This window comes from Oncorhynchus mykiss, chromosome 29 (genome assembly GCF_057628025.1).
Source record: "Oncorhynchus mykiss isolate SJ-2025 chromosome 29, ASM5762802v1, whole genome shotgun sequence".
In the NCBI taxonomy this organism is placed as follows: Eukaryota; Metazoa; Chordata; class Actinopteri; order Salmoniformes; family Salmonidae; genus Oncorhynchus; species Oncorhynchus mykiss.
In genome coordinates this window covers 20,718,026-20,745,587 of record NC_143050.1, presented here as the reverse complement: position 1 = coordinate 20,745,587, position 27,562 = coordinate 20,718,026, and the positions used below count along the sequence as shown (strand labels likewise).

Genomic DNA, 27,562 nt, shown 5'->3' with positions numbered 1-27,562 from the left:
GCAGAGCCTTCCTTGTACAATGTTCATTAGTGTTTGAGCAACAGCCCTACTCTTATGCCAGTGAACGCGCCAATATTTATTTTTTGATTGGCTGCCTTCGGGCCACTGCGGTTTGGGAGAGACAGTCATCTATTTGATTCTCCTACAGTGGATTCACAGAGGAGATGAGGAAGGTCTTCCACCACCCGGTCTGTGGAAAGGATGCTGCTAAACGACTTCTGTCCCTTCGTCAAGGTTCTCAGAGTGTGGCTGAGATGGCATGTGCGTTCCGCACCCTCACCGCAGAAAGCGGCTGGAATGACGAGGCCCTTCAGGGAGCATTCCGGAACGCACTCACTGAGACCCTCAAGGACGAGTTGGTATCCAGAGAGGAGCCTGATGGACTGGACAAACTAATTTCTCTCACTATCCGCATTGACAATCGTCTCCGTGAGCTTCGGAAGGAGAGGGGAGGCAGGGTTGCAGGTCCCATAACGTCTGCTTCGGTGCCTTGTTCAATTTCTCCAACTGCATCACATCACCAGGCAGGTTCCAAACCTGAACACATGCAGCTTGGCAGGACTCGTCTATCTCCAGAGGAGAGGCAGCGGCGTATCAGTACTAGGAGCTGTCTGTATTGTGGCCAGGTTGGTCACCTGGTCTCCACTTGTACCCGGTGTCCAGCAAAAGAGAGGGCTCAGCAGTAGTGGGGGATATACTGTTGAGCCTAATCGCCTGCCCATCATCTCCCAGACCCCTGCTTGAGGTCAACCTTGTGTGACAGAGCCAGGCTTTTCCTCTGCCTGCTCTCATTGATTCAGGCACCGACAAGAGTTTTCTGGACTGAGGAGTTGTTAAACAGTTGGGCCTGGACACTGTTTTGCTCGATTCACCTCTGGAAGCCAACGCTCTCATTGGAAAACTACTCTTCCGTGTTTTGGAGAAAACGGTTCCTGTTATCCTGCGTCTCTCTGGTAATCACCAGGAAAAGGTCAGTTTCCATATCATCGACTGTGCTCACTCACCTCTGGTTCTGGGCCATCCATGGTTAAAGCTACACAACCCACAGATTGACTGGTCTATCGGAAGGGTTACTACTTGGAGTACATTTTGCCATTCTAATTGTCTACATTCTGCCATTTCTCCTGCCTTGTCTGCACCCCAGTCCATTCCAGAACCCTCAGACCTGTCTTCTGTTCCTCCAGAATATCACGGTCTAGCTCCTGTATTCAACAAGCACCACACCCCATCTCTGCCGCCTCATCGGCCTTACGACTGTGCTATCGAGCTTCAGCCTGGAGCTCCCCTCCCTAGTAGCAGGTTGTATAACCTCTCTCGCCCAAGCAAGAAGCCATGGAGGAATACATCCAGGACTCCCTGGTTGTCAGACACGTCAGGCCTTCTTCCTCTCCAGTGGGAGCTGGATTTTTCTTAGTCAAGAAGGATGGGTCACTGAGGCCATGCATAGACTTCCATGGGTTGAATAGTATCACCATCAGGAATAAGTATCCCTTGCCACTTATTAGTTCTGCTTTTGCCCCCCTCCATGGTGCAACTGTATTTACTGAACTGGACCTCTGGAATGCCTACCACCTTGTCCTCATCAGAGAGGGAGACGAGTGGAAAACTGTATTCAACACACCACTTGGACATTTTGAGTACCTCGTAATGCCATTTGGCCTCACTAACACACCGGCTGTTTTTCAGGGCCTGGTGAATAATGTCCTGAGGGATGTCATTGGGCATTTTGTTTTTGTATATGTGGATGACATTATTTTTTCGAAGGACATTGCGGCTCACAAGCAACACGTCACCCAAGTTCTCCAAAGGCTATATTGGAGAAAAAGCTTGTCAAGGCTGAGAAATGGGAGTTTCATGTTTCCTCTGTGTCCTTCTTGGGTTACATTATTGCTCAAGGACAGCTACGAATGGACCCTACCAAGGTTAGGGCAGTCACAGAGTTGCTTGCGCCCACGAATCTGAAGCAGTTACAGCATTTTCTGGGGTTTGCCAATTTTCATAGACGATTCATCCGTGGCTAGTCGTTTGGCAGCTCCTCTCACCACTCTCACCTCAACCTCCACTCCATTCCACTGGTCCCCTGAGGCAGAGGCAGCATTCCGGGGAACGCAGCGCTTCACTTCTGCTCCTATCCTTACCCAGGCAGACCCAGAACTCCAGTTCGTCCTCGAGGTGGACGCTTCCGACACTGGGGTAGGGGCAGTCCTGTCTCAACTTTCTCCCGCGGATCAGAAGCTCCATCCTTGTGTCTTTTTATCCTGCAAGCTCTCATCTCCAGAGAGAAATTTTGAAGTAGGCAACCGGGAACTCTTGGCTGTTAAGCTGGCTCTGGAGGAATGGCGTCACTGGATAGAGGGTTCAGCACTTCCCTTCATTGTGTGGACGGATCGTAAGAATCTAGCCTACATTCAGACCGCCAAACGTCTCAACTCTGGGCATAGCTTTTTGGTAGATTCAACTTCACACGCACTTATCGCCCCGGATCTAAGAATACCAAGCCTGATGCCCTCTCTCGTCAATTCACCACAGACAACAAAGGTGCCGAGCCTGAGACCATTATGCCATCCTCCTGCATTGTTGCTGCTGTCACCTGCGAGTTTAAGGCCCGTGTTCGTCAGGCTCAGCTCAACCAGCCTGATCCTGGAAACGGTCCTGGTAAGGCTCTGTTTGTGCCAGATTCAGTTCATCTGATGTTCTTCAATGGGCCCATTCTACTCACCTCACCTGTCACCCTGGCATGAATCGAACAGTCACCTTCCTACGTCAGCGATTTTGGTGGCCCACCATGGAGAGAGACACTAGGGAATTCATCTCAGCCTACTCAATCTGTGCCCAGAATAAAACCTCCACCAAACCTACATCTGGTCTGCTTCGTCTTCTTCCCATACCTAGTTGCCCCTGGTCACACATAGCATTGGACTTTGTCACTGGGCTTCCCCCATCTAATGGTAACTCAGTCACCCTCACTATTATTGACCGATTTTCTAAAGCGGCTCACTTCATTCCCCTCTCCAAGCTTTCCGTCCTCCAGGGAGATTGTGGATCTGCTGGTATCCCATGTTTTGCGACTGCATGGCATCCCGAGTGACATTGTTTCTGACAGAGGTCCCCAGTTCACATCCCAGGTTTGGAGAGTCTTCTGCACAGCTCTGGGCATTAAGGTCAGCCTTTCGTATGGTTATCACCCCCAGACCAACGGTCAAACCGAGAGGGCCAACCAGGAGTTGGAAACTGCTATACGCTGTGTTACTTCAGCTAACCCTTCCTCCTGGAGTGCCCAGCTACCCTGGGTGGAATATGCCCACAACACCCTCATCAACACCTCATCAGGTATGTCTCCTTTTGAGTGTGCTCTGGGTTACCAACCTCCCTTGTTCCCTGCACAGGAGGTTGAAGTAGCAGTGCCCTCAGTCCAGGACAACATGCGCTGTTGTCATCGCACTTGGAGGAGGGCCCGGAATGCTCTTCTTCGTGCCTCCGCCAGGACCCAATCCAAGGCTAACCGTCGTCGTGCTGCAGCTCCAGTCTACACTCTAGGCCAAAGGGTATGGCTTTCTTCGAAGGGCTTGTGAAGGGCTTGAAAGTGGTTTCGGAAAAACTAGCTCCCCGACTCATTGGCCCCTTCGAGATTGATCATGTCACAAACCCTTCTGCTGTTCATCTAAAACTCCCGGACTCTCTCAAGATTCACTCCACCTTCCATGTTTCATTAATTAAACCAGTCTTGTCCCTTGTCCCTTGTCCCCTCCTGCAGCTGCTCCTCCACCCCCTCGTCTTATCGACGACCATCCTGCCTATACAGTCCGGTGGCTGTTGGAAGTGCGCCGTCGGGGCCGCGGGTGGCAGTATCTGGTGGACTGGGAGGGAAATGGGCCTGAGGAGCGTAGCTGGGTGCCGCGTCTGTCAGGATCCGGTTACGAACCCGGGTCTCCGGTGTGAGAAACAGTCACTTAGCAAACTGAGCTACGAATAGTCGGCAGAACCCAGAAGATGAGGCAGACACAGCAGTACTTGAGACAGTGTTTTAATGAAGTAAAAAAGGAAAGTTCTTCAGGCAAAAATATAAATCCACAACGTCAAAAGTAATTCCAAGAGAACAAAGGTAATCCTCCAAGTCAAAAGGTAAATCCACAAGGTGGTAGGTACAGCAGAAAAAAGCCTCAAAAGCTAATCAAAAATAAATAAACAAGAACAAAAACAGAGTACCACAAGAGAGTCCAACTGGAGCAACAAATGTTCACAGCATCACTGGGGCTGGGTGCTAACATTCAAACAGAGAGCAAAGAACTGAGGAAAACTAAGGGTTTAAATACAATCAAGGGAAACGAGGCACAGGTGCAAATAATAACTGGAAACAAGGGAAAACAAAAGGGTCAAAAAGCACAATGGGGGCATCTAGTGGCCAAAACCGGAACAACCCTGGCCAAATCCTGACAGAGTCGTCATATTCTGGATCCCTCCCACTTTACAGGATTTTTACACCTCACACCCAGACAAGCCGGGTCGTGCGCCAGGTAGCGTTTGTAGAGGGGGGGGGGGGGGTACGGTCACATCTGCTTCCACTACGCCCTCTGGTGCCCCTCCGGTGTTGTCCTAACCTTCAGTTCTCCCCCTGAATTCTCTCTCTCTCTCTCGTTGTGGTTGGAGACAGGTGTGCTGAAGTCAGAGCTAATCCCTACCAGCTGCATATTGTCCCATAAATCAAGACCTCTACATATCCTCATTCCTGCCATCTCCACGCTGCCAAATTGTAATCTATTATCTGTTAGTTATGATTCTAGCCTTTTGTCTTTGCTCTAGATCCTGTTTGCTCTGCTGTGCATGTTTCCCTGCCTTACATCATTTTTGTCCTCCTTGCAGTACCGCTCTGTCTCTGTCTCCTGTTCCACATCTCACCACCAACCACCTTGCTCTGGATATTACTCACCACCATTACCTTGGATTCCCCCCAGGACCTATTCCCCTGTTCATCGCTGCCAACTCCAACCTCTCTCTACACTCCTGGTTATTGCAACTCATCTGAGCTGCCCCGGTTCTGCACTCCCCATTTGCTGTGTTCAATAAACAGTTTGTGCATTCATTCCGATTTCTTCTGCTGAGTCCGCTCTTGGGTTCCCCCCTTCGCTCATCATAACAGAACTAGGCTCTGAGGGGTGGGCAGTCCTCTTCTGAGAGAGAGAGAGAGGGTGGGGAGAGGGAGATAGAGGGTCATGAACTGGCATACTGGACACCCCAGCAGCCCCCGCAAACTCTGGGTGCCCATGCGCTGTCATCGATGTCTATTTTGTTTTACATTTAATAAATCATTTTAGACAGTAACCCTCCAAAAAGTCATTCATAAACCTTTTTAATCTCCATATGTACTAGAAAGGTAAGTGCTTCGGGAATGTGACTGAAAAAGTGAAGAAAGAAATGTACTGATTGAAAGTATAAGGGGACATGAGTGTACAAATGCTGTGGTCAAGTCTACGACGGTGCCAGTGCAATGACTTACAGGTGGTCAGGTGTTCAAAAGCACATATCAGACCGGGAGCCTAATGATTCTTAGGTAATTCTTTATGAGTTTTAGTTGAGAAAACACTCTCTGTAGAAGCAACATTTACAGGGATGGTAAAAACAGCTTGATTGCCGTAGCAACATCAGGGAAACTGGGCAGAAGGGAGTTGTACTTCAAATACACCAGTTCTGCAACATCTTTAATTGAGCCTCTCATTCTCCTTTATTGCCAGTCACAACATATTACGGAAAGAGATTAACTGAGAGATCAACAGTCCTTTATCTCTGGTATATTTTGGAATGCATCATTCAAGACTAGCTTAAATTGTGTGCAGCGAAATGGACATATATTGCACAATGTCTCAGGAAGGTCTGGGTTGGCAATATTCAGTATTGAAAACAGTCGGGTCCGCAACACGGACCTACAAAAAAGGAAGACTTCAAGACACCAGGGCATCTCTCAAGTTAGATTTTATTTGATTTTATTTACAGTAATTTACCTTGAATATTGCAGCCTGTTTGTGTAGGTTATTAGCCAGACAAAACTGCTGAGTTCAACAATAAATAGTGGCTGAATTTATCCTCAAGCCGACTACTTATTCCTCAGTGTTAGGCTATTTGATATGTAATTTTGTAAAAAGTTTCTAAATAGCAGCTAAATACGGTACATAGTTATAGATAGTACACTGCATAATGAAACAATCCTCAGTAAGCTAGTGTTTTGAGGGTGGACTGACTGTATTACTTGGCATTAACCGACTGGTTTTAAGCACAACAACTTTCTATCCAAGCTGGGAAAGAGCACGAGGACAGTTCATGTCATGCAGGTTCAGGTAGCCTATACAGGACAGTTGTATATTCAACTAAATCAATTGGTAGCTGATTAGTATGCTGTTGCATTGAACATTTATTTTACAATCTGCAATGTTTGCATTTCATTGCATACATTATTTCCACCAGCCAGCAGTCTAAAAATGGCAGCGTTGTGACACTGTGTGTAGCTTCGTGAAATTATTGTTAGGCTTAACATGAGAAAATTATGACCAAATAGGCCTATAAATAAACATTTATCCATTAGCTAAAGCAAAGCTATACATGCCCTGGTACCACAGAAAGCCTATCAATGTTTCGATAGGCATGCAGTCGCATAGACATGTTGCAATTGCAGCACCATGGATAGCGATCAGCAGTCAATACTTTTATTTTTTTCCATATTGATGGTTAAAATGTTAAAAACTAAAATGTTAAAAATGTCTTTGGGCTAGGCGTTCTGCCAGTGGGACACCTGCCGACAACTTCCGGTGAAATTGGAAGTATCGTAAATAATCGTAAAAATTATGGATATTAAACATCTTTGTACATACAAGTGCCTTATATCGGTTAACTTCATATGGCTGCAGGGGCAGTATTGAGTAGCTTGGATGAAAAGGTGCCAATAGTAAACGGCCAGCTCCTCAGTCTCAGTTGCTAATATATGCATATTATTAGTATTATTGGATAGAAAACACCCTAAAGTTTCCAAAACTGTCAAAATATTGTCTGTGAGTATAACAGAACTGATATTGCAGGCGAAACCCTGAGGAAAATCAAAACAGGAAGTGGCTTCTATTTTGAAAACTCCATGTTCCATAGCCTCCCTTTGCTGGGTTTAAAGGGATGTGAACCAGATTCCTTTTCCTATCGCTTCCTCAAGGTGTCAACAGTCTTCAGACATAGTTTAAGGTTTTATTTTGAAAAATGAGCCAGAACAATAACATCGCGTCAAGTGGTCACATGAGTTTTGCCTACGCAGCTGAATTTGGACAGCCATTGTTTTCCCCTATCCTACTGTGAAAGACATTTGCGGTTGATATATTATCGATTATATATTTTAAAAACAACCTGAGGATTGATTATAAAAAACGTTTGACATGTTTCTGTGGACATAATGGAAACTATTTGGAATTTTCGTCTGCGTTGTCGTGACCGCTCTTTCCTGTGGATTTCTGAACATAACGCGACAAACAAACGGAGGTATTTTGGATATAAAAATCATCTTTATGGAACAAACAGAACATTTGTTGTGTAACTGTGAGTCTCGTGAGTGAAAACATTTGAAGATCATCAAAGGAAAACGATTAATTTGATTGCTTTTCTGATTTTCGTGATCGAGCTACCTGATGCTAAGTGTACTTAATGTTTTATCGTGCGATTGATAAACTTACACAAACGCTTGGATTGCTTTCGCTGTAAAGCATAATTAAAAAATCTTATATATTAAATATTTATAGTAATATTTATTGTATGTAGCGCTATGCTATTCAGCGGTTGTTGATGACACTTATCCCGATAAGGGGATTGCAGCCATAACAGGTTAAAAGCTTAAATTATTGATAATCTAACTGCATTGTCCGATTTACAATAGGCTTTACAGCGAAAGCATGCCATGCGATTGTTTGAGGATGGCCCCCCACATCAAAATATTTTTCAACCAGCACAGGCTTCATAAAATCACAAATAGCGATTAAATACTCACTTACTTTTTGTAATTCTTCCTCTGATTTGCAATCCCAAGGGTCCCAGCTACAACATGCATGGTCGTTTTGTTAGATAAAACATGCAGGCCCAGACGGCATCCCCAGCCGCGCCCTCAGAGCATGCGCAGACCAGCTGGCTGGTGTGTTTACGGACATATTCAATCAATCCCTATCCCAGTCTGTTGTTCCCACATGCTTCAAGAGGGCCACCATTGTTCTTGTTCCCAAGAAAGCTAAGGTAACTGAGCTAAACGACTACCGCCCCGAAGCACTCACTTCCGTCATCATGAAGTGCTTTGAGAGACTAGTCAAGGACCATATCACCTCCACCCTACCTGACACCCTAGACCCACTCCAATTTGCTTACCGCCCAAATAGGTCCACAGACGATGCAATCTCAACCACACTGCACACTGCCCTAACCCATCTGGACAAGAGGAATACCTATGTGAGAATGCTGTTCATCGACTACAGCTCGGCATTTAACACCATAGTGCCCTCCAAGATCGTCATCAAGCTCGAGACCCTGGGTCTCGACTCCGCCCTGTGCAACTGGGTACTGGACTTCCTGACGGGTCGCCCCCAGGTGGTGAGGGTATGCAACAACATCTCCACCCCGCTGATCCTCAACACTGGGGCCCCACAAGGGTGCGTTCTGAGCCCTCTCCTGTACTCCCTGTTCACCCACACTGCGTGGCCACGCACGCCTCCAACTCAATCATCAAGTTTGCGGACGACACAACAGTGGTAGGCTTGATTACCAACAACGACGAGACGGCCTACAGGGAGGAGATGAGGGCCCTCGGAGTGTGGTGTCAGGAAAATAACCTCACACTCAACGTCAACAAAACTAAGGAGATGATTGTGGACTTCAGGAAACAGCAGAGGGAACACCTCCCTATCCACATCGATGGAACAGTAGTGGAGAGGGTAGTAAGTTTTAAGTTCCTCGGCATACACATCACAGACAAACTGAATTGGTCCACTCACACAGACAGCATCGTGAAGAAGGCGCAGCAGCGCCTCTTCAACCTCAGGAGGCTGAAGAAATTTGGCTTGTCACCAAAAGCACTCACAAACTTCTACAGATGCACAATCGAGAGCATCCTGTCGGGCTGTATCACCGCCTGGTACGGTAACTGCTCCGCCCACAACCGTAAGGCTCTCCAGAGGGTAGTGAGGTCTGCACAACGCATCACCGGGGGCAAACTGCCTGCCCTCCAGGACACCTACACCACCCGATGTCACAGGAAGGCCATAAAGATCATCAAGGACAACAACCACCCGAGCCACTGCCTGTTCACCCCGCTATCATCCAGAAGGAGAGGTCAGTACAGGTGCATCAAAGCTGGGACCGAGAGACTGAAAAACAGCTTCTATCTCAAGGCCATCAGACTGTTAAACAGCCACCACTAACATTGAGTGGCTGCTGCCAACACACTGACTCAACTCCAGCCACTTTAATAATGGGAATTGATGGGAAATGATGTAAAATATATCACTAGCCACTTTAAACAATGCTACCTAATATAATGTTTACATACCCTACATTATTCATCTCATATGTATATGTATATACTGTACTCTATATCATCTACTGTATCTTTATGTAATACATGTATCACTAGCCACTTTAACTATGCCACTTTGTTTACATACTCATCTCATATGTATATACTGCACTCAATACCATCTACTGTATCTTGCCTATGCCGCTCTGTACCATCACTCATTCATATATCTTTATGTACATATTCTTTATCCCCTTACACTTGTGTCTATAAGGTAGTAGTTTTGGAATTGTTAGCTAGATTACTTGTTGGTTATTACTGCATTGTCGGAACTAGAAACACAAGCATTTCGCTACACTCGCATTAACATCTGCTAACCATGTGTATGTGACAAATAAAATGTGATTTGATTTGATTCTTTATATCCCAAAAAGTCAGTTTAGTTGGCACCATCGATTTGATTCCATCCAGCCACAAGAGCATTAGTGAGTTCAGTCACTGATGTTGGGCAATTAGGCCTGGCATGCAGTCGGCGTTCCAATTCATCCCATAGGTGTTTGATGGGGTTGAGGTCAGAGCTCTGTGCAGGCCAGTCAAGTTCTTAAACACCGATCTCGACAAACCATTTCTGTACGGACCTCGCTTTGTGCACGGGGCATTGTCATGCTGAAACAGGAAAGGGCCTTCCCCAAACTGTTGCAAGAAAGTTGGAAGCACAGAATTGTGTACAATGTCATTGTACTGTATGCTGTAGCCTTAACATTTCCCTTCACTGGAACAAAGGGGCCTAACCCGAACCGTGAAAAACAGCCCCAGACCATTATTCCTCCTCCACCAAACTTTACAGTCAAAATTATGCAATGGGACAGGTAGCATTCTCCTTGCATCCTCAAAACCCAGATGGTGAAGTGTGATTCATCACTCCGGAGAACATGTTTCCACTATTTCCACTTAGTCAAATGACAGCAAGCTTTATACCACTCCAGCCGATGCTTGGCATTGCGCATGGTGAAGCTCGCGACAAACAGTTATTGTGCTGACGTTGCTTCCAGAGCCAGTTTGGAACCGAGGACAGACTATTTTTTACGTGTTATGTGCTTCAGCACTTGGCGGTCACGTTCTGTGAACTTGCGTGCCCTACCACTTTGCGGCTGAGCCGTTGTTGTCCTAGACGTTTGCACTTCACAATAACAGAACTTACAGTTGATTGGGGCAGCTCTAGCTCTCAGCTCAACTTGAACAAGCAAATACACTCTCTTATAGAAATACTTCAAACTGCCTCCATAGTCCCTATACACCCCTCCAAGTTGTCTCTTCCTCTCTCTTCTCCCATTGGCATGATCGTTAAGTAATCCCGCATGCACTTCCTCAGATAAAACAGATTCCACGACAGGGGAGAAAGGGGTGTGGGGTGACCTCTCTTTTATTTGCCTGGATGAATTGTTCAATGAACAATTCCATTTAAGTTACAGTGTGGTTACATTTCAATCTCATCAAATTGCCCTCTGCGTCTGCAATCACAATGTATGAAAGTCACCGCCTGGTCACCGCATGGATCTATAGACCCCAGGGTTTCCTCAACTACTGTATTGTGTGGACTTTGGGGAAATAGTTTGTACATTACAAAAGCCCATATTTCCTAACTCAAGCAATTGTAGCTATCCATTCTGGTATTGTGTTATTTCCTGAGAAAGGGACTGGCAGTTGAGAAGTTTTAGGGTACAGTGCTGCTGGGTGGTAAATCACAGAGCTAGGGTTCAATCATGCCTGTAATGCCTTGCTGCATGGAACAGCTGGGACTCAGCTGATTATTGTCACAGAGGGATACACTGTATCACAGAACACTATTAGTATATTGTATCTCTGTGCACTGTATCGCACATGCACTGTGTCTCTCAGAGTCGAAATACATTACAGTACAGACTGAGACAACTACATTGAAAATGGTTAGATCCTAAGGCTCCCTCATTGCTGTTGTTGGGCGGACGGTCCCAAGACATGAGTGAATGCCAAAAAATGGTTTACCATCGCTGTGTGTGTGTGTTGTATAAGGGGGTGGGGGGTGGGGAGGACTACTACCTCACTTTTTTTTCTTTCAAAGCAAGAAAACTGTCACGCCCTGGTCTTAGTATTTTGTGTTTTCTTTATTAATTTGGTCAGGCCAGGGTGTGACATGGGTTTTGTGTGTGTGGTGTGTTTTGTCTTGGGGTTTTTGTTAGGTATTGGGTTTGTATTATGGTAGGGGTTTCTAGCATAGTCTATGGCTGTCTGGAGTGGTTCTCAATCAGAGGCAGGTGTTTATCGTTGTCTCTGATTGGGAACCATATTTAGGCAGCCATATTCTTTGAGTGTTTCGTGGGTGATTGTTCCTGTCTCAGTGTTTGTTTACCCACCAGATAGGCTGTTTAGGTTTTCTCACGTTTGTTGTTTTGTTAGTTTATTCATGTATAGTTTTCTTCATTAAAAACCATGAATAACCACCACGCTGCATTTTGGTCCGACTCTCCTTCACCTAAAGAAAACCATTACAAGAACATTTCAACTCCATACTTGTACATATTTTCCAGTCCAACAAGTAACACATTGAGCTTTTCCAACGTGTCGTTTTAACCAACATCATTTTATGCCAAGTCTCAATGTACGACTCCAAACAGTGAGGCAACTGCAGAACACATGGTCAAATTCCAGCAATGAGTGATGTGTACCTACTGTATCTGACAGAAAGCTCAGCACTTCACTCAACACACTCAACTATTGCACTCATAAAAAGCTTTTTGCAGCTTCTAGACTTCTGTCTAGCACAATCTCTACAATGGGTTGAACAGTCAGTCACTCTATATATCAATATGGACACCATTAGTTGATTAAATACATTACATTATATCTGAATGCTTGCCTTTGGACAATGGCTTAACTTTAAAACATTTATAGTAATTGCCTGCCTGAAATTGATACACATAATTTAGTAATACATGGTTACAACACAGTTAAAGGGGCAATCTGCAGTTACATCAATTGTGATATTGTCATGTTCGTTATAAGGTTCGGACCAAGGCGCAGCATGGTATGCGTACTTATTTATTTAAAGAATGAAACACTGAACAAACTAAAAATACAACAAAACGAACCGTGAAGCTATACAAACGAGTGCTGACAGGCAACTACACATAGACCAGATCCCACAAACAACAAAGGGAAATGGATAAACGACAACGATAAACAGCTGCCTCTGACTGGGAACCATATCAGGCCACCATAGACATACAAATCCCCTAGACCTACGAAAACCCTAGACATACAAAAAAACCTAGACAATGCAACAACTAGCGTACCCACCCTAGTCACGCCCTGACATAACCAAAAGATAAAGAAAACAGAGATATCTAAGGTCAGGGCGTTACAGTACCCCCCCCCCCCCAAAGGTGCGGACTCCCAGCCGCAAACCTGAACCAATAGGGGAGGGTCCGGGTGGGCATCTACCCTCGGTGGTGGCTCCGGTTCTAGATGCAGCCCCCCTCTTTACGCTGATCCCTCCGCCTTTGTAGAACTGGACCGTGGATCTTCGCTGGAGGCTCTGGACTGCGGATTATCGCCGGAGGCCCCGGACTGGGGACCATCGCTGGAGACCCCGGACTGGGGACCGTCGCCGGAGACCCTGGACTGGGGACCGTTGCCGGAGACCCCGGACTGGGGACCTTCGCAGGAGGTTCCGGACTGAGCGTAGAGCTGGCACAATGCGCCCTGGCTGGATGCTCACTTGAGCCCGGCAAGTGCGGGGCGCTGGCACAGGACGCACTGGGCTGTGCAGACGCACCGGAGACACAGTGCGCAGAGCCGGCACAGGATTTCCTGGTCCCAAGAGGTGAACTGAAGACCAGGAGCGCTGAGCTGGCACCATCCGTCCTGGCTGGATGCCCATTCTAGCCTTGAAAATGCGAGGAGCTGGAATAGAGCGCACCGGGCTATGAATGCAAACTGGAGACACCATGCGCATCACTGCGTAACACGGTGTCTGACCAGTCACACGCAAGCCCACGGTAAGCACGGGGAGTTGGCTCAGGTCTAACCCCTGACTCTGCTAATCTCCCTGTGTGCCTCCCCCAATTTCTTTTTTTGAGCTGCCTCTCGGGCTTCCGTGCTAACCGTGTCCCCTCGTATCTCCACCTGCTTCCATGGCAGGGTCTTGTCCCCTGTCATTATCTCCTCCCAGGTCCAGGATGTCATCCACTCATCTTTCTCCCGGGCCCAGGATGCCCACTCCTCCTGAACATGCTGCTTGGTCTTTTTGTGGTGGGATCTTCTGTCACGTTTGTTATAAGGATCGGACCAAGGCGCAGCATGGTATGGGTACATTCTTATTTTTTTAAAGCATAAAACACTGATCAAACTAACAAAATAACAAAACGAAACGTGAAGCTATACAAACGAGTGCTGACAGGCACACATAGACAAGATCCCACAAACACCAAAGGGAAATGGCTACCTAAATATGATCCCCAATCAGAGACAACGATAAACAGCTGCCTCTGATTGGGAACCATATCAGGACATATCAGGACCATATCATAGACAAACAAATCCCCTAGACCTACGAAAACCCTAGACATACAAAAAACCCAAGACAATACAAAAACTAGCGTACCCACCCTAGTTACGCCCTGACCTAACCAAAATATAAAGAAAACAGAGATATCTAAGGTCAGGGCGTGACAGATATGTACCCGTTGATTCTTGAAGAATGTAACTTATACATTTCTCATGATCTTAGTTCAACTGTTGTACCACATCAGAACCCAAAATATAAGCTGGTTTTACTACAATGTTTGTAAACAAAGTAAATGTAAACAAACGCCATATAGCCTCAAAACACAGTTAAAATTTTATTTTTGATATCATGGATGGTCAGTCCTTGCATCCAGAGACCTGTCTGTGAGAGTGGTTAAGTTTCTCCAGCCCCATCCCTCAGTTTGTTATCGAAATAGGCGGAGAGTATGCTTTAAAATGAATTAAACTGCTGATTACCGCTTTAAACTAAGACCTTGGTACTAATACACATGTACATGAGTGAAATAGGACAAATATAAGCACCCACCTAATTATTATTGTTATTATTGTTGTTGTTGCTAAGATAGTGACATACAATACTGCAGACAGTATAAATTACTATCATTAAGTTTAGCCAAGCCAAAATGGCATAGAATAGAGGCATCGTCAGAGTACAATATCAGTGACACCAAGTAGCTGACATTATATATTTTCAATGGCAGTTGGTTACTCTTTCATTTGATTGATTCAACAACACTCACATTCAAATAATAAAAAGTATAATACCAATTAATTGGATGTATTTATTTGTCCACTGTATGACATGTTTTGCAATAACTCAATGATTATTTTCTGCCTTAACTGTTATTCCATGAATGACGTGGGCATGGATTCAGCAGGTCTGCCTCGTACTGAACTCAAAACTCTGCAGCAATTTGTTTTGGCTATTCCAACAATTAAAAAACCCACAACAAATACAACAAAATATACATGCTATCTTTTCAATTTACCTGCATGGTGTTATTGTGTTGATGTCTTGCTCTTACAGGAAACCACTCTGAGGCGTTCCTTTAGTCGCACGCACTTTTTGTTCTGAGGATCTTGATGTAAGTGGTAACCTTGTGAGATATAAACTTGCGCATTTCAAAGCACCGCAAGAGAGAGAGAGAGAGTGAGAGAGAGAGAGAGAGAGAGAGAGAGAGAGAGAGAGAGAGAGAGAGAGAGAGAGAGAGAGAGAGAGAGAGAGAGAGAGAGAGACTGGCCCTCTCGGTAAGCCTTCTTTAAGACACTGTCCGTGGTCCTGAAGTCACTGTAGGGTTTCTCTGGTCTAGATTCTTACCGCGTGCGCAATATGTCTTTCCCTATCTAATATAAGACAGTCACAAATGGAACCTGGCCAACAATCTGTTCCCCATTGAAGTTGGTCACACACAGGGAGCTGGATTTGTAGGACTCAAGATAAAAGCCATATTGAGCTCGTTGGGGATATCTTACTTTGATGTTTTTTTCTGTAGGCTTTTGGACATTTTGCTGATCATGATGATAAGCAACGAGGACAGATACATGTAGATTGTAGATTGTTATGCAGGCTAAACAACTAAATACATAGCCTTTAACAGATAAAACAATGATTTCATTGAATAAAATACTTTTTAGCTTGAGTTCCCTAAATATGTAAATTACTGTAGTTAGGCTGTGTGCCATTGAGCACATGTACATTTCACACATCACCAGGGTTTAAGACTTGACAGCAGTACTGCTCTGATAACAGTGGCTTTGCTCGAAAGTATTGCACAAGCCAAGCAGATGAAGAGGGGGTGAAGAGATGCATGAGTTCCCCACTCTCTGTTTGGAATTGTATTCAGAGGCTACTCAGGCTAGGTCTTAGCAGCACAATCCATTTTTATATCAGTAATGATAGAATGAACACAAGATCAATGTGTGGTAAGGTCAAGGTAAAAATGTCCCTTGGGAATCTGTGATTGTATGTTTTACTGTATATTTATAGATTTTATAAAAGCATATGAAGTACCAATTGGAAATGAATTAAAATGCAGATGGCGTTGCAATATATTTTATGGGAATTGTCATGGCACTATTGTTTACACAGTTCTGCCTCTAAAATGTGCCTTCACTATTGTATTTTCACTAATTCAGCAGTGATCTGAGATCCTTTCCCATTCCTTTTCTATAGACAGCTGAATAACTTGAGATTGGCCCTCTTTGACCTCTCATGCAGTTTCTCCTAACAGTCATTTAAGAGGTCAATTTACTCATGAACTCAATCAAGATAACAGAACTCACAACAATAATCATAGAGGTCTCTCCTGAGGAGTGCTTTATTACCGCTAGTGGCAAACAATTCTTCCAAGATTCTGAGGCAAACCCGTGGCAACCATATTTAATGCCATTATTGGCAAACGGTTTACCAGAAGTCATTTCTGTTGAACACATGAGTTCCAAGATCAGTAACAGTTGACAACCAATCGGGGGATTTGAAAAATCAGTTGGAAAATGGTAACCAAATTATTTATCTAGCTACCTACCTAAGTTGTCCTGTGAGCGTCTAACTTTTTAATTCAAATGTAAAATTGTTAGCTAATTGATGCCTAGTTAGCAATGTCATGTTTTATGGCATAGAGTGAAACACATTTTGTTGATACCAGTTTCAATCTGTCAGTGTCACTGACTGGCTAGCGCTGAGCTAGCAGGCTAGTGAATAGCTAGCTAGCTAATGTTAGCTATCCTATTTTTGCACAATTAATGTGATAGTTGGCTAGCTAACTAATGATTTGCCTAAATATTTTTAGGTTAATACTAATATGCATGTCAATATGCTAGTGGCACTGTTCTGTAGCATGTTAGCTAGCTAGCACAACAGCTAAGGTAGCAACAATATGAGCTGACTTGACATCAAAGCAAGACACTTTTACAGATGGATACCCTTCCCCTACCCAAGGTGCTGGAAGAGGCTGTTTTGGGAGGAGGATGCATCAACACCCTGAGAAGATGTTTGTGGCTGTCACGCCCTGACCATAGAGAGCCTTTTATTCTCTATGGTGGTTAGGTCGGGGTGTGACTAGGGTGGGTTATCTAGGTTATTGTATGTCTATGTTGGCCATTTCCCCCACTGTGTTTTGTGGGATCTTGTTTGTGTGTTGTGGCCTGTGAGTTCTCCATGACTTCACGTTTAGTTTGGCTCTTTATTGTTTTTGTGAGTTTCAATTGAATGAAACATATGGAACTCTACGTACGCTGCGCCTTGGTACGACATTCATTATAACGATCGTGACAGTGGGGGACTCACTCAAAACCTGTTTTTTGAGTGATGAATTAGTGTATTGTCTTCAAGCTTGATAAAGTAAGCAAATGAATGTATTATTCTCATAAATGTAGCCCATACGTTCATTATCTGTAACAATTAGATATAAACTTGTAGGTAGTGCATCTATTATTTTGGGAAAATAATATGAATATCCATATTAGGCATAACTCAATTTCAATGTTGTTTTTCTTCCACCCAAACCTTGTACACCTGAGCCAGGAAGAAGAAACAACTAGTAGACAACTGTCTCAAGTCCCCAGCGTAGATTGAATATCATAATTATAGGATTTGTTTTAATCAATTGTGTTGAATCTTGGCTGGAGAAAAATATTGTATATTGTGGCTCTCCAGGAACAGTTGGCCACAGATTTAAAGTTAGATTTAGTAGGCCTACAGTAAGTCCCAGTTTATGCTAGCTACACCACTTGTTTATATAGCATTTATACAAGGCAGAAACATTGTTTACTTGCTGAAAAATATATAGAATGCCAGTTTCAGGGAGAAGTATAGCAACATCGAGGCAACTTATAACAACTTGTAACATCTGACTCCGTTTTTACAAACCGTCCATTAGCTGCTGAGTCTAACTTTTCAGTTATGGTATTCAGTTATGGTATTGTTTTTATTTTGTGTTTTCTGAATTCAACCAGCTTTGGATGAAAGACCACCATCTCCAATGTTCACTCAAAAAGGCAATAGTTCTGAACTGGGTGTGATGCATTTTTGGTTGTTTTAATTATTTAAATGTTGTTCATTATCTTTTAAACTTCCATTGGTTGAAAGCTATTACTCAGTTATCAGTTGGCTCATATAACGTTTGTAGTTGCCACTTTAAACATCCTAAGGTCAACATTCCCATAGTGTTCACATTTCTCTGTAAATGCTGTAGCTACATAAAAAGGTAGGGAAATATCCAGTCTTTGCTATTTTCTTCATTAGCGTACTGATGATTTCAGGTTGTATGGGATTTATTTGTATCTGTTAAGACATTGAATACATGTTGTTTATTATATTTAGTACCTTTAGTATGTTTAGTATAGTTTTATCTGTGATAAGCAAGTAGTATGTGATTTGGTTTAAATAGATACAACATTTCAATGTTGTTAACACACAGTAACCAAAAACCAGATCTAATGTACATATTCATACTGAGTTTGCAGCAAATTTGCAGCAAAGAGTAGAATGTTCGCCACAAGTTTCCCAGAATTGTTTGCCAGAAGTTCACAAGTCACTGCAAATTTGCTGCAAGTTTGCCACAAAACTAGCTGAGCTATTGTGGCAAATTGACCAAAAGGTTTCCCACAACAGTTTGCCAGAAGCCATTTTTGGGGGGTAAGGGTATTACAGTCAAAAACGGTCAACTTTATAATAAACAAGACTCCAAGTTAGGGAGGGAAGAGAGAGATATAGTTTTCTTTAGGAGTTTGTTGCTGTGGAAACTGTTGCTAAGCAGTGTTTTAGACCATAAGGGGAGCGAAAGGTTAATCAGACACAAGGGGGAGGTGTAAAAAATGAAGAGGAGAAAGATTTGAATAAAGAAAAAGAAATGGAGAGCATGCAGATAACAGCCTGAGTGAACACTCCATCTCAATGATGTCAAGGATTGATATGGATTTAGATAGAAATTCTAATTACCAATGCAAACATATTCTCTCAGCCGTCTCAGCTATGCAAAAACGCATGTTCTCTAAGGGCAAGTGAAGTTATAAGCAGGTGTGGATGTCTGTGTCTTTTTCACTCAACCAGGGTAAAGTCTTCTCTAATTCATCCAATAATAATACAGTAAGAAGTCATTCTGTTTTAAGAGCCAATAAATTAGTGTCACATAAAGATCTACCAATTAAATAGGCTTATACTCTTTCATGTGAGTCATTTTGTTACACTACATGTATTAAATTCCACTGTAATTTATATTACAGGGGAAAAGCTTAAAAGGTTAAATATTTCCATGAGTCTGTCGATGTGTGCCTCTGGGTTTTCTGCCTATCGGTCTATCACATTCCTGTCGACACTAAGTCTATTTTTAGCCTAGCGACTAGCTCCAGCGAGCGCTTGGTGTCCCTGGTGGATTACATTCCAATGTTGAGTCTAATTGAGGATGTGTGTGTGTTTGCTTTTTCACCATATCTTCTCCAACAAAGGTTGCTGTGCATGCACTCATACACACAATAACCCATCTCTGTCTATGCCACGCTACTTCATCCACTATATCCATCCCTTTCTCCTCTCTATACTTTTATTCCTCAGCCTGTTTAACATTCACACTTCTTGCACTCCTTCTGTCATGTTTCTCATTCCCTCCCTTTAATCTCACTCCTATTCTCTGTCACAATTTCTTTGCTTTCTTTACATGCCACACACCTCCTCTCCGTCATCCCTCTCCTATGAAATGCCAGCCTGCAGATTCAATTCAGTCTCTCCTTTGACCCCCTTTTTTTTGCACCGACTCCCTTGCACTCGCGCACACATACTACACTGACACTCCAACACACACACACACACACACACAAACACACACACACACACAAACACACACACACACACACACACACACACACACACACACACACACACACACACACACACACACACACACACACACACACACACACACACACACACACACACACACACACAATCAGAGTCGTTTGTATAGGTGGCAGGGAAGTCAGGCGCAGGAGAATCAAACTTAATGAAATGGAGTTGTTTAATGGTTGTAAATAAAACATAACTTCAAAACTATGAATAAAAAGAAAACAAAATGGGTACGAGGACCCGATCGCGCACCAATACAAACAACACAAAACTGAACAATAAACAATCTCTGACAAAGACATGAGGGGAAACAGAGGATTAAATACACAACAGGTAATGAATGGGATTGAAACAAGGTGTGTAGGAAGACAAGACAAAACCAATAGAAAATGAAAAATGGATCAATGATGGCTAGAAGACCGGTACCGTCGACTGACGAGCACCGCCCGAACAAGGAGAGGCTTCGACTTCGGCAGAAGTCGTGACACACACACACACACACACACACACACACACACACACACACACACACACACACACACACACACACACACACACACACACACACACACTTCAGATACGCTGCTACTCTGTTTATGATATATCCTGATTGCCTAGTCACTTTTACCCCTACCTACATGTACCACACTCGGTACCTGTACTCCTTGTACATAGCCTCGTTATTGTTATTTTATTGTGTTACTATTTCCTTTTTTTATTTAGCAAATGTTTCATACTTTTTAACTCTGCATTGTTGGGAAAGGGAACGTAAGAAAACATTTGACAGTAAAGCGTTGTTGTATTCGTTGCATGTGATTTTTTATTTTTTTTACATTTATTTGATAACTAGACTGAAAAGGAAAAGGAAATGTGAAATATACTGTAGGTACCATAGGTACAGTTTGGTCCAGAATTTTTGACACCCTTTTTAAATAATTATAATCTTTATATAATTTTATACTAATACAATTGCTCAGATAAATATATTTTGTTTTAGTCCCCTCTAGAGTCCAATTAGCATCATAAAAAAAATCCCCATAAAAATCTGTCAGTTTAAGCTACAGATATCTGTTTTTTGCATTGGGTGCATCTCAATCCACCACATCCGCTGATGTCGCACTTCCGCATCTGCGGTGAAAGGTGACAGAGCTAGAGCCGCGTTTGTCAGACTATGAGACATCCCGAAAATCGGTCTTTTCACAAAATCATCTGAACGGTTTGTCATACAAACTATTATGACCCCCTTATGGAAACACAAGACTCTCCCGAACACAAAAACATGTTCTACGTTTTGCTCTACCACAAGTGTTTTGGGACTCGTCTGAAGTCGGTACAGCCGATCTGACAACTTCTGTCTGTAGTATCCGAACAGTTTGGGCTACATGCTAATATGACCCCACTGTGGGAAGGTGGGATTTGATTTAATTTAATTTATTAGGACCCCATTAGCTGACTCCATTTCCTTGACATTTGGGGACTGTGAAAAGACCCCTGGTGGCATGTCTGGTGGGGTAAGTGTGTGTCAGTGCTGTGTGTAAATTGACTGTGCAAACAATTTGTAATTTCCAACACATCAATGTTTCTTATAAAAACAAGAAGTGACGCAGTCAGTCTTTCCTCAACCTTTAGGCAATAGAGACTGGAATGCATAGTATTAATATTAGCCCTCTGATTACAATGAAGAGCAAGACGTGCCACTCTGTTCTGGGCCAGCTGCGGCTCTTTCTTTGCAGCATTTGACCATATGACTGGACAATAGTCACGATAAGACAAAACTAGAGCCTGCAGGACTTGCTTTGTGGAGTGAGTTCTCAAAAAAGCAGAGCATCTCTTTATTATGGACAGACCTCTCCCCATCTTTACAATGCTCTTAGTTTTAGAGATGCTCCGGACCAGTTTTTACTACTGTCCACCCATTCCAAAACAGACTGTTTAAGGGTTTCAGTGACTTCATTAGCTGTGGTTGCTGAGTCTCTCACGAACATGTACATGTCTGCTGTTTTACTCCCACGAGACTCGTCTGAAGGTTACTCGGTACCGGTGGAAAAAATTAATTGAAGTATATATGGAGACTGTTTAGTGCCAAAACTAAGAAATTAAATACATGTAAAAATAAAATAAAAATAGTTTCCTGAGCTGGAATGGAATCAATGGAATGGTACCAAACACATCATACACATGGAAACGTGTATGACTCCGTTCCATTGATTCCATTCCAGAAATTACAATGAGAACATCCTCCTATACGTCTTCCCACCAGCCTCCTCTGTCCCAGACATGTCAGAAGTTCACATCATGCATTTGTGGGGACATACTATGTTAGACAATATATTATCTGACAATCTCAAGAGAACATGCAAAAAGCTTGCTCTAAATACAAACTGCCTTGTGATGTGTACAGGTATGTGAGTATATCAAAACAACATAGTCTAAAACTATGTACTTGCAAAATTGATAAGCCCATAAATTAGCCGTTTGATAAGGATAAACAAGATGTGGCGAACATACTGTATCCATCAAACAACTTAAATGTTTCTCGCATGGAAACACATTTGTATCACCCAAAAATATAATTAGTTATATTGCCTTAACCATAATACAGTATACAGCATTCCTACAGGATTTAACTGGCATCTGGAACATGTTGGGACCTGCAGAACAGCCATACTTCTTTAACGGTAACATTTCACTAGGGCGTCAGTGTTCTTCAGGGTTCAGTCCAAGTGTTCTAAGACTTGCTTAGTCAGGTTGAGGATTCGGATGCACCCTCGACAATCTCAAGTGCCAGTTAATACTTGATGTGGCCCATGTCTGCAATCCTATTCTCCACCTCTGGAGGGAGAGACTAACCAGGTTGAGATGGTTTTACACATGTTGAACAAAGCCTCCATGTAGATCTGAGTCTTTAAGGCCAACAATGATTATGGAAACCATGTTATTGCCACTTCATTCCATTCTGGAATATCAAGTGCTACAATAAATTATCTTCTGTGCCTGTTGCTTTGACTGTCAGGGAAAATGTTTATATGTGTGTTTGTGTGTGTGTATGTGTGAGCATGCAGTCAGTCCTCCAGGCCTCTCTCACTGCTTCATCTTCACTGCCCACACTGTTGGTCTGGGACAGCTTGATGATGCCAGTGCCCAACTCCCCACTGGCTGAGAACTGGACCCTGCCTTTTGCACAAGTGATCATGACAGCATCCCCGATCTGGGGCAGGTCTCTACAAATCCGGGAGAACTCACTGTACTCTTGCTCCTACAGAGAGAGTAGGATATCATTCAAGCTACCAAACCACCAGCTCCCCCACTGTACATCAATGGAAATTTAAAAGGTCACATCTTAATTGGACTGACCTGATTGGGAGTAAAGAATAAAGAGTGCTCACTGGAATACGGAGCTGTTCCACATCCAAGTTCATCAACATAGTCAGATACTTTCTCCTGATCTAACACAGAGACAGACAACATTACAAGTTAGGTCATTCCTCAGAAAATATTTGACCTTGCTACATGGTGCTGGTCAGCAAGTGTTTGAGGAAATGTGTGTGTCTGTGTATGTGTGTGTATGTGGCCTACTTACTTCTCGTCCCAAAAACCAATAAATGTATAGTTATCAATGTTGACTCATGAAAATTAATGCAAACTTTGTTCACCCACCTGGACAAGTTAACTCCCATAGCGACGGTGCGATCACAACGTTACCAACCCAATCCATCGCTACACAGGTTGAGGTGCACAGGGAAAAAGTGATGAGTCCATACTCTGAAGTGAGATAGCTGAGGAGCTCATATTCCAGCAAGCTTCAGTGATAAGGTCTTTCAGTGAGTTGAAAACTTTATTTAGGATTAGACCTTGAGTCAATCATGCCTCAAACCTTTTTCTTTTGCTTGTGTGTTTTCTTTGCTGATCTGGTAAGCAGTATTTGGGATCAGCTGATTGCTAGATAGCAGCTGCTACAGGTCGCAAGATGCGCAAGGGCCCCTCCCACTATCCTTTTCTCATGTGCTGAGAAGGGTGTAATAGCGGCCCGCGATTCAGGGCGTTCCTGCATGTGGGCATCCTGCATCTGCTATTGGTCCAATTTTTAGCTAGGACTCCGGTACACAGGAAGGAGGCGGGTGCACTCCATTAGAGTAGCTGGCAGTAATGCACCATAAGGTTGGATGCCAACCAACGATAAACCCCACAGACGAAGAAGAGGCAGACACTGTTAATGACGGCAAGGGCAGGTGTTTGGCAGGTCGGAGCGAATTACACTATGTGCTAGCTAGCTAGGACACCGGTAGACAGTGTCTCTCATCACAGCCTATCGGGCAGTGCTTTCCCACAGTTCTGTTATCGACGTATGAGAGCAGGTATTAGTGAAGGACACTCTGTGCTAGCTAGCTAACTCGGACTCCGGTACACATGTGGCGGGGGCGACCACGGTAGCTAGCTAGCTAGGACACCGGTAGACAGTGTCCTTCACCACTCCAAAAATTCTGACAATAGATCTATTTAGCTTTTGATCAACATTTTAATCACATACACAATCAGGGGGAATCCAGAATATCAAAGGTGTCACACAAACATGAAGATTGCTTGCTCGAGGAAGGAACTAATGGGATGCTCAAGGGAGGGCATTCCTGCAGGAACCAATGGGATACTCGAGGGAGGGCATTCCTGCAGGAACCAATGGAATACTCGAGGGGGGTAGTTCTTGCAGATGCAAGAATGCCCACATGTTGGAATGCCCTGACATTCGGTTCACAATCACATATTATTGTGTGCTCCTGCTGAGAATGAATTCAATTTAGAGCGCGTTCCAGACCATATACAAAGCCGTCGTGATGCACAAATAAATACATTTTGCATGATATGAGCTATTTGGGGTAAGAATTGTCAGCACTGTACTGGATAATTTTGTTGTCAGCAATAGTGAGGTATTTTGATGGAAACTAACATTTTGTAATACTTTGGTTGATCATAAATTATGAATTGAATCAAGCAAAAGCATGTCCTGGATTGAATGAATAATGATTTATTCTTCTCATTCTCTCAATATGTAATCAAGTTCCATCTCCTCGCAGGAGCAAATCTTGGATTTGAAGACATGGGGCTTAGCCCAAAGCCAGTAGGGGGATCCGGGGGCATTAACATCTAAATGCATGAATTTGGTGCACTTCTAGATGAACATTAAGAAGGTAGAACATTGAGAGATTAGATCTTCCATTACTGGGTCCTGTATGTGCATTATAAGCAATTGAAGAATTTGCACTCAGGCCACTAGATGCATAGTATTAAGAATTAGAATGGACATGAACCTTCTTATGATGGTATAAAAGATTCTGATCTTTTATACCATCATAAGAAGGTTCATGTCCATTCTAATTCTTAATACTATGCATCTAGTGGCCTGAGTGCAAATTCTTACCATTTTGGTAAGGTCAACCATGGTTTGCCAGTGCTGTGATAAAATATTGTACAAAACAATGCAGATTATCTGCACTGTATGTTTATTAGTTAGCTAGCCAGACAGTTTTAGATTAATGGTTCCATTCATTTTTCTAAATAACTGCCAATATGCCAGATTCCATTCAAACAAGTTGTAAATCAAATCAATTCATGTAAAATTTGAATTGTCACATGCGCTGAATACAACAGTGAAATGCTTACTTACAAGCTCTTAACCAACAATGCAGTTCAGGAAATAGAGTTAAGAAAATATTTACTAAATAAACGAACACAATAAAATTACATAACGGGGGTACCGGTACCGAGTCAATGTGCGGGGATAAAATGACTATGCATAGATAATAAACAGCGAGTGGCCTTCCTCTGACACCACCTAGTATATAGGTCCTGGATGGCAGGAAGCTTGGTCCTAGTGATGTATTGGGCCATACGCACTACCCTCTGTAGCACCTTACGGTCAGATGCCGAGCAGTTGCCATACCAGGCGGTGATGCAACTGGTCAGGATGCTCTCAATGATGCAGCTGTAGAACTTTTTGAGGATCTGGGGACCTATGCCAAATCTTTTCAGTCTCCTGACTGTCTTGGTGTGTTTGGACCATGATAGTTCGTTGGTGATGTGGACACCAAGGAACGTATAACTCTTGGCCCGCTCCACTACAGCCCTGTAAATGTTAATGGGTGCCTTTTCGGCCCTCCCTTTCCTGTAGTCCACGATCATCTCCTTTGTCTTGCTCACAATGAGGGGGAGGAACATTCTCGTTTTTTTGTGCTGCTCCCTAGCGTTCTCAAAACTTACAAATTGCTTCCCTCATGCCCCTTTTCATGATGATGCTACAGTAGCAGACACTTGAGTGAGTGCTAGCTACCAACTGGAACGTTAATCAAACCAAGACCAGCAACACAAATAAGAGTTACAAACGGACTTTGCTAAACAAGTTAAACGTTTTACCTGTGATAAAATGTTTTCCACACACATAGTTACGTGTAGCCTACTTGGACACCGCATCTCCACATTTTCCACATCGAATAGCCTGAAGCCACAAGACTCTTCTTGCAGGCTCTATTTCCTTACCTGGTAGTATCGCAAACCTTAGGTCGGGATTTTTGTCCTGGCTATATGTACATTGAACAACAGAGCAGCTTTTTGGGATGTTTTCTTATTTTCGTATAACAAACTAAGTTTGTCTCTTTTACAATGTCTCTTTTACAATGGGGGTTAATTAAGAATGCTGATTTTCCCCAATTTGGGCGTGGTGGGTGTGGGCGTGGTTGAGGGAAATTCCTTATTATTACGTGAATATCAACTGAGATTATGACATTATGACATTAGTTATCCTTTGTGACATCACAGAAGGCTGAGCCACTTCAGTTAACACAGTGGCACCATTTCACTGATGCATTCACCCTCCACCAAGAAGGTAAGTCATTTTTAGGGAATTCACAATATGGACCCATATTTGGTAGATAATCAATTCTCTCCATACTTGATCACCATTCTACACAGTGCCTACTTTCATTATCTCAGGCCAAAATTAAAACACCCCCCCCCCCCCCCACAGCAATGGTGTTGCCCAGCTTGCAGCACTATATGGAAAGGGTGATGTTTGAGGGCCTGTGTGCAGACTGTGCATTGGTGAATGTCCGTACTCACAGTGTGATGGCAGCCACCCTAGGGGGGATCACTGTACCATCTGACCCGGCATGAGATTAGGAGGCTGCTGACCAGGGAGCGAGAGGCCATCCAGACACGGAGGGTGAGCCTGGGTGGGCTGCTCTGGTGAGAGACAACATGGTCACCCCAGGACAGAGGTCCATGGACCTGCGTACCAAGCAACGGGGTGTAGCCGTGCGCCAGACACTCCATGTCCCCCTGGTTCCCCTCAGCAACAGAGAGATCAGGAGTCCTCAACCACAAGGCCTTTCAGATGGCTGCATGCCTTCGCAATACACGATAATGACTTGGCTGGATTACTGCTTACCTGAACTCTTGCTTTTCTCCTGGGATTACATTCCTGTATGGGATCTATGCCAGAGTAAACTGAGTCCAAACTCTAAAACTGGCTACACTGTTGTCAACGGAATTTCATAATTCCTATATGTGTTCATTAATTAATTCAATTAAAATCACTCAGTCTATTTATAAGAATTTGTAAGATTCTTATTTGCATAAAATAGACA

The 27,562-nt window shown here is 43.6% G+C and overlaps 2 protein-coding genes across 2 annotated transcripts in view; both read right to left on the bottom strand.

Annotated features, from left to right (window-relative positions):
• The window catches only part of LOC110509914 (calsenilin), a 38,309-nt gene extending 22,874 nt beyond the window's left edge, over positions 1–15,435 (bottom strand). The window contains exon 1 of the mRNA XM_021591131.3: positions 15,079–15,435. Coding sequence (XP_021446806.3) covers positions 15,079–15,084 — 6 coding nt within the window. The 5' untranslated portion in view covers positions 15,085–15,435. The remainder of the gene's footprint in view (positions 1–15,078) is intronic.
• Positions 15,436–22,716: 7,281 nt separating this feature from the next.
• Positions 22,717–27,248, bottom strand: LOC110509398 (DNA sliding clamp PCNA-like). The gene is made up of 6 exons (XM_090226243.1): positions 27,212–27,248; positions 27,073–27,158; positions 26,334–26,444; positions 23,315–23,374; positions 23,014–23,184; positions 22,717–22,773 (listed from the first exon to the last, which is right to left on the bottom strand). The coding sequence occupies exons 1-6, from the start codon at positions 27,246–27,248 to the stop codon at positions 22,717–22,719; spliced, it is 522 nt and encodes a 173-aa protein (XP_090082369.1).
• Positions 27,249–27,562: the final 314 nt, after the last annotated feature.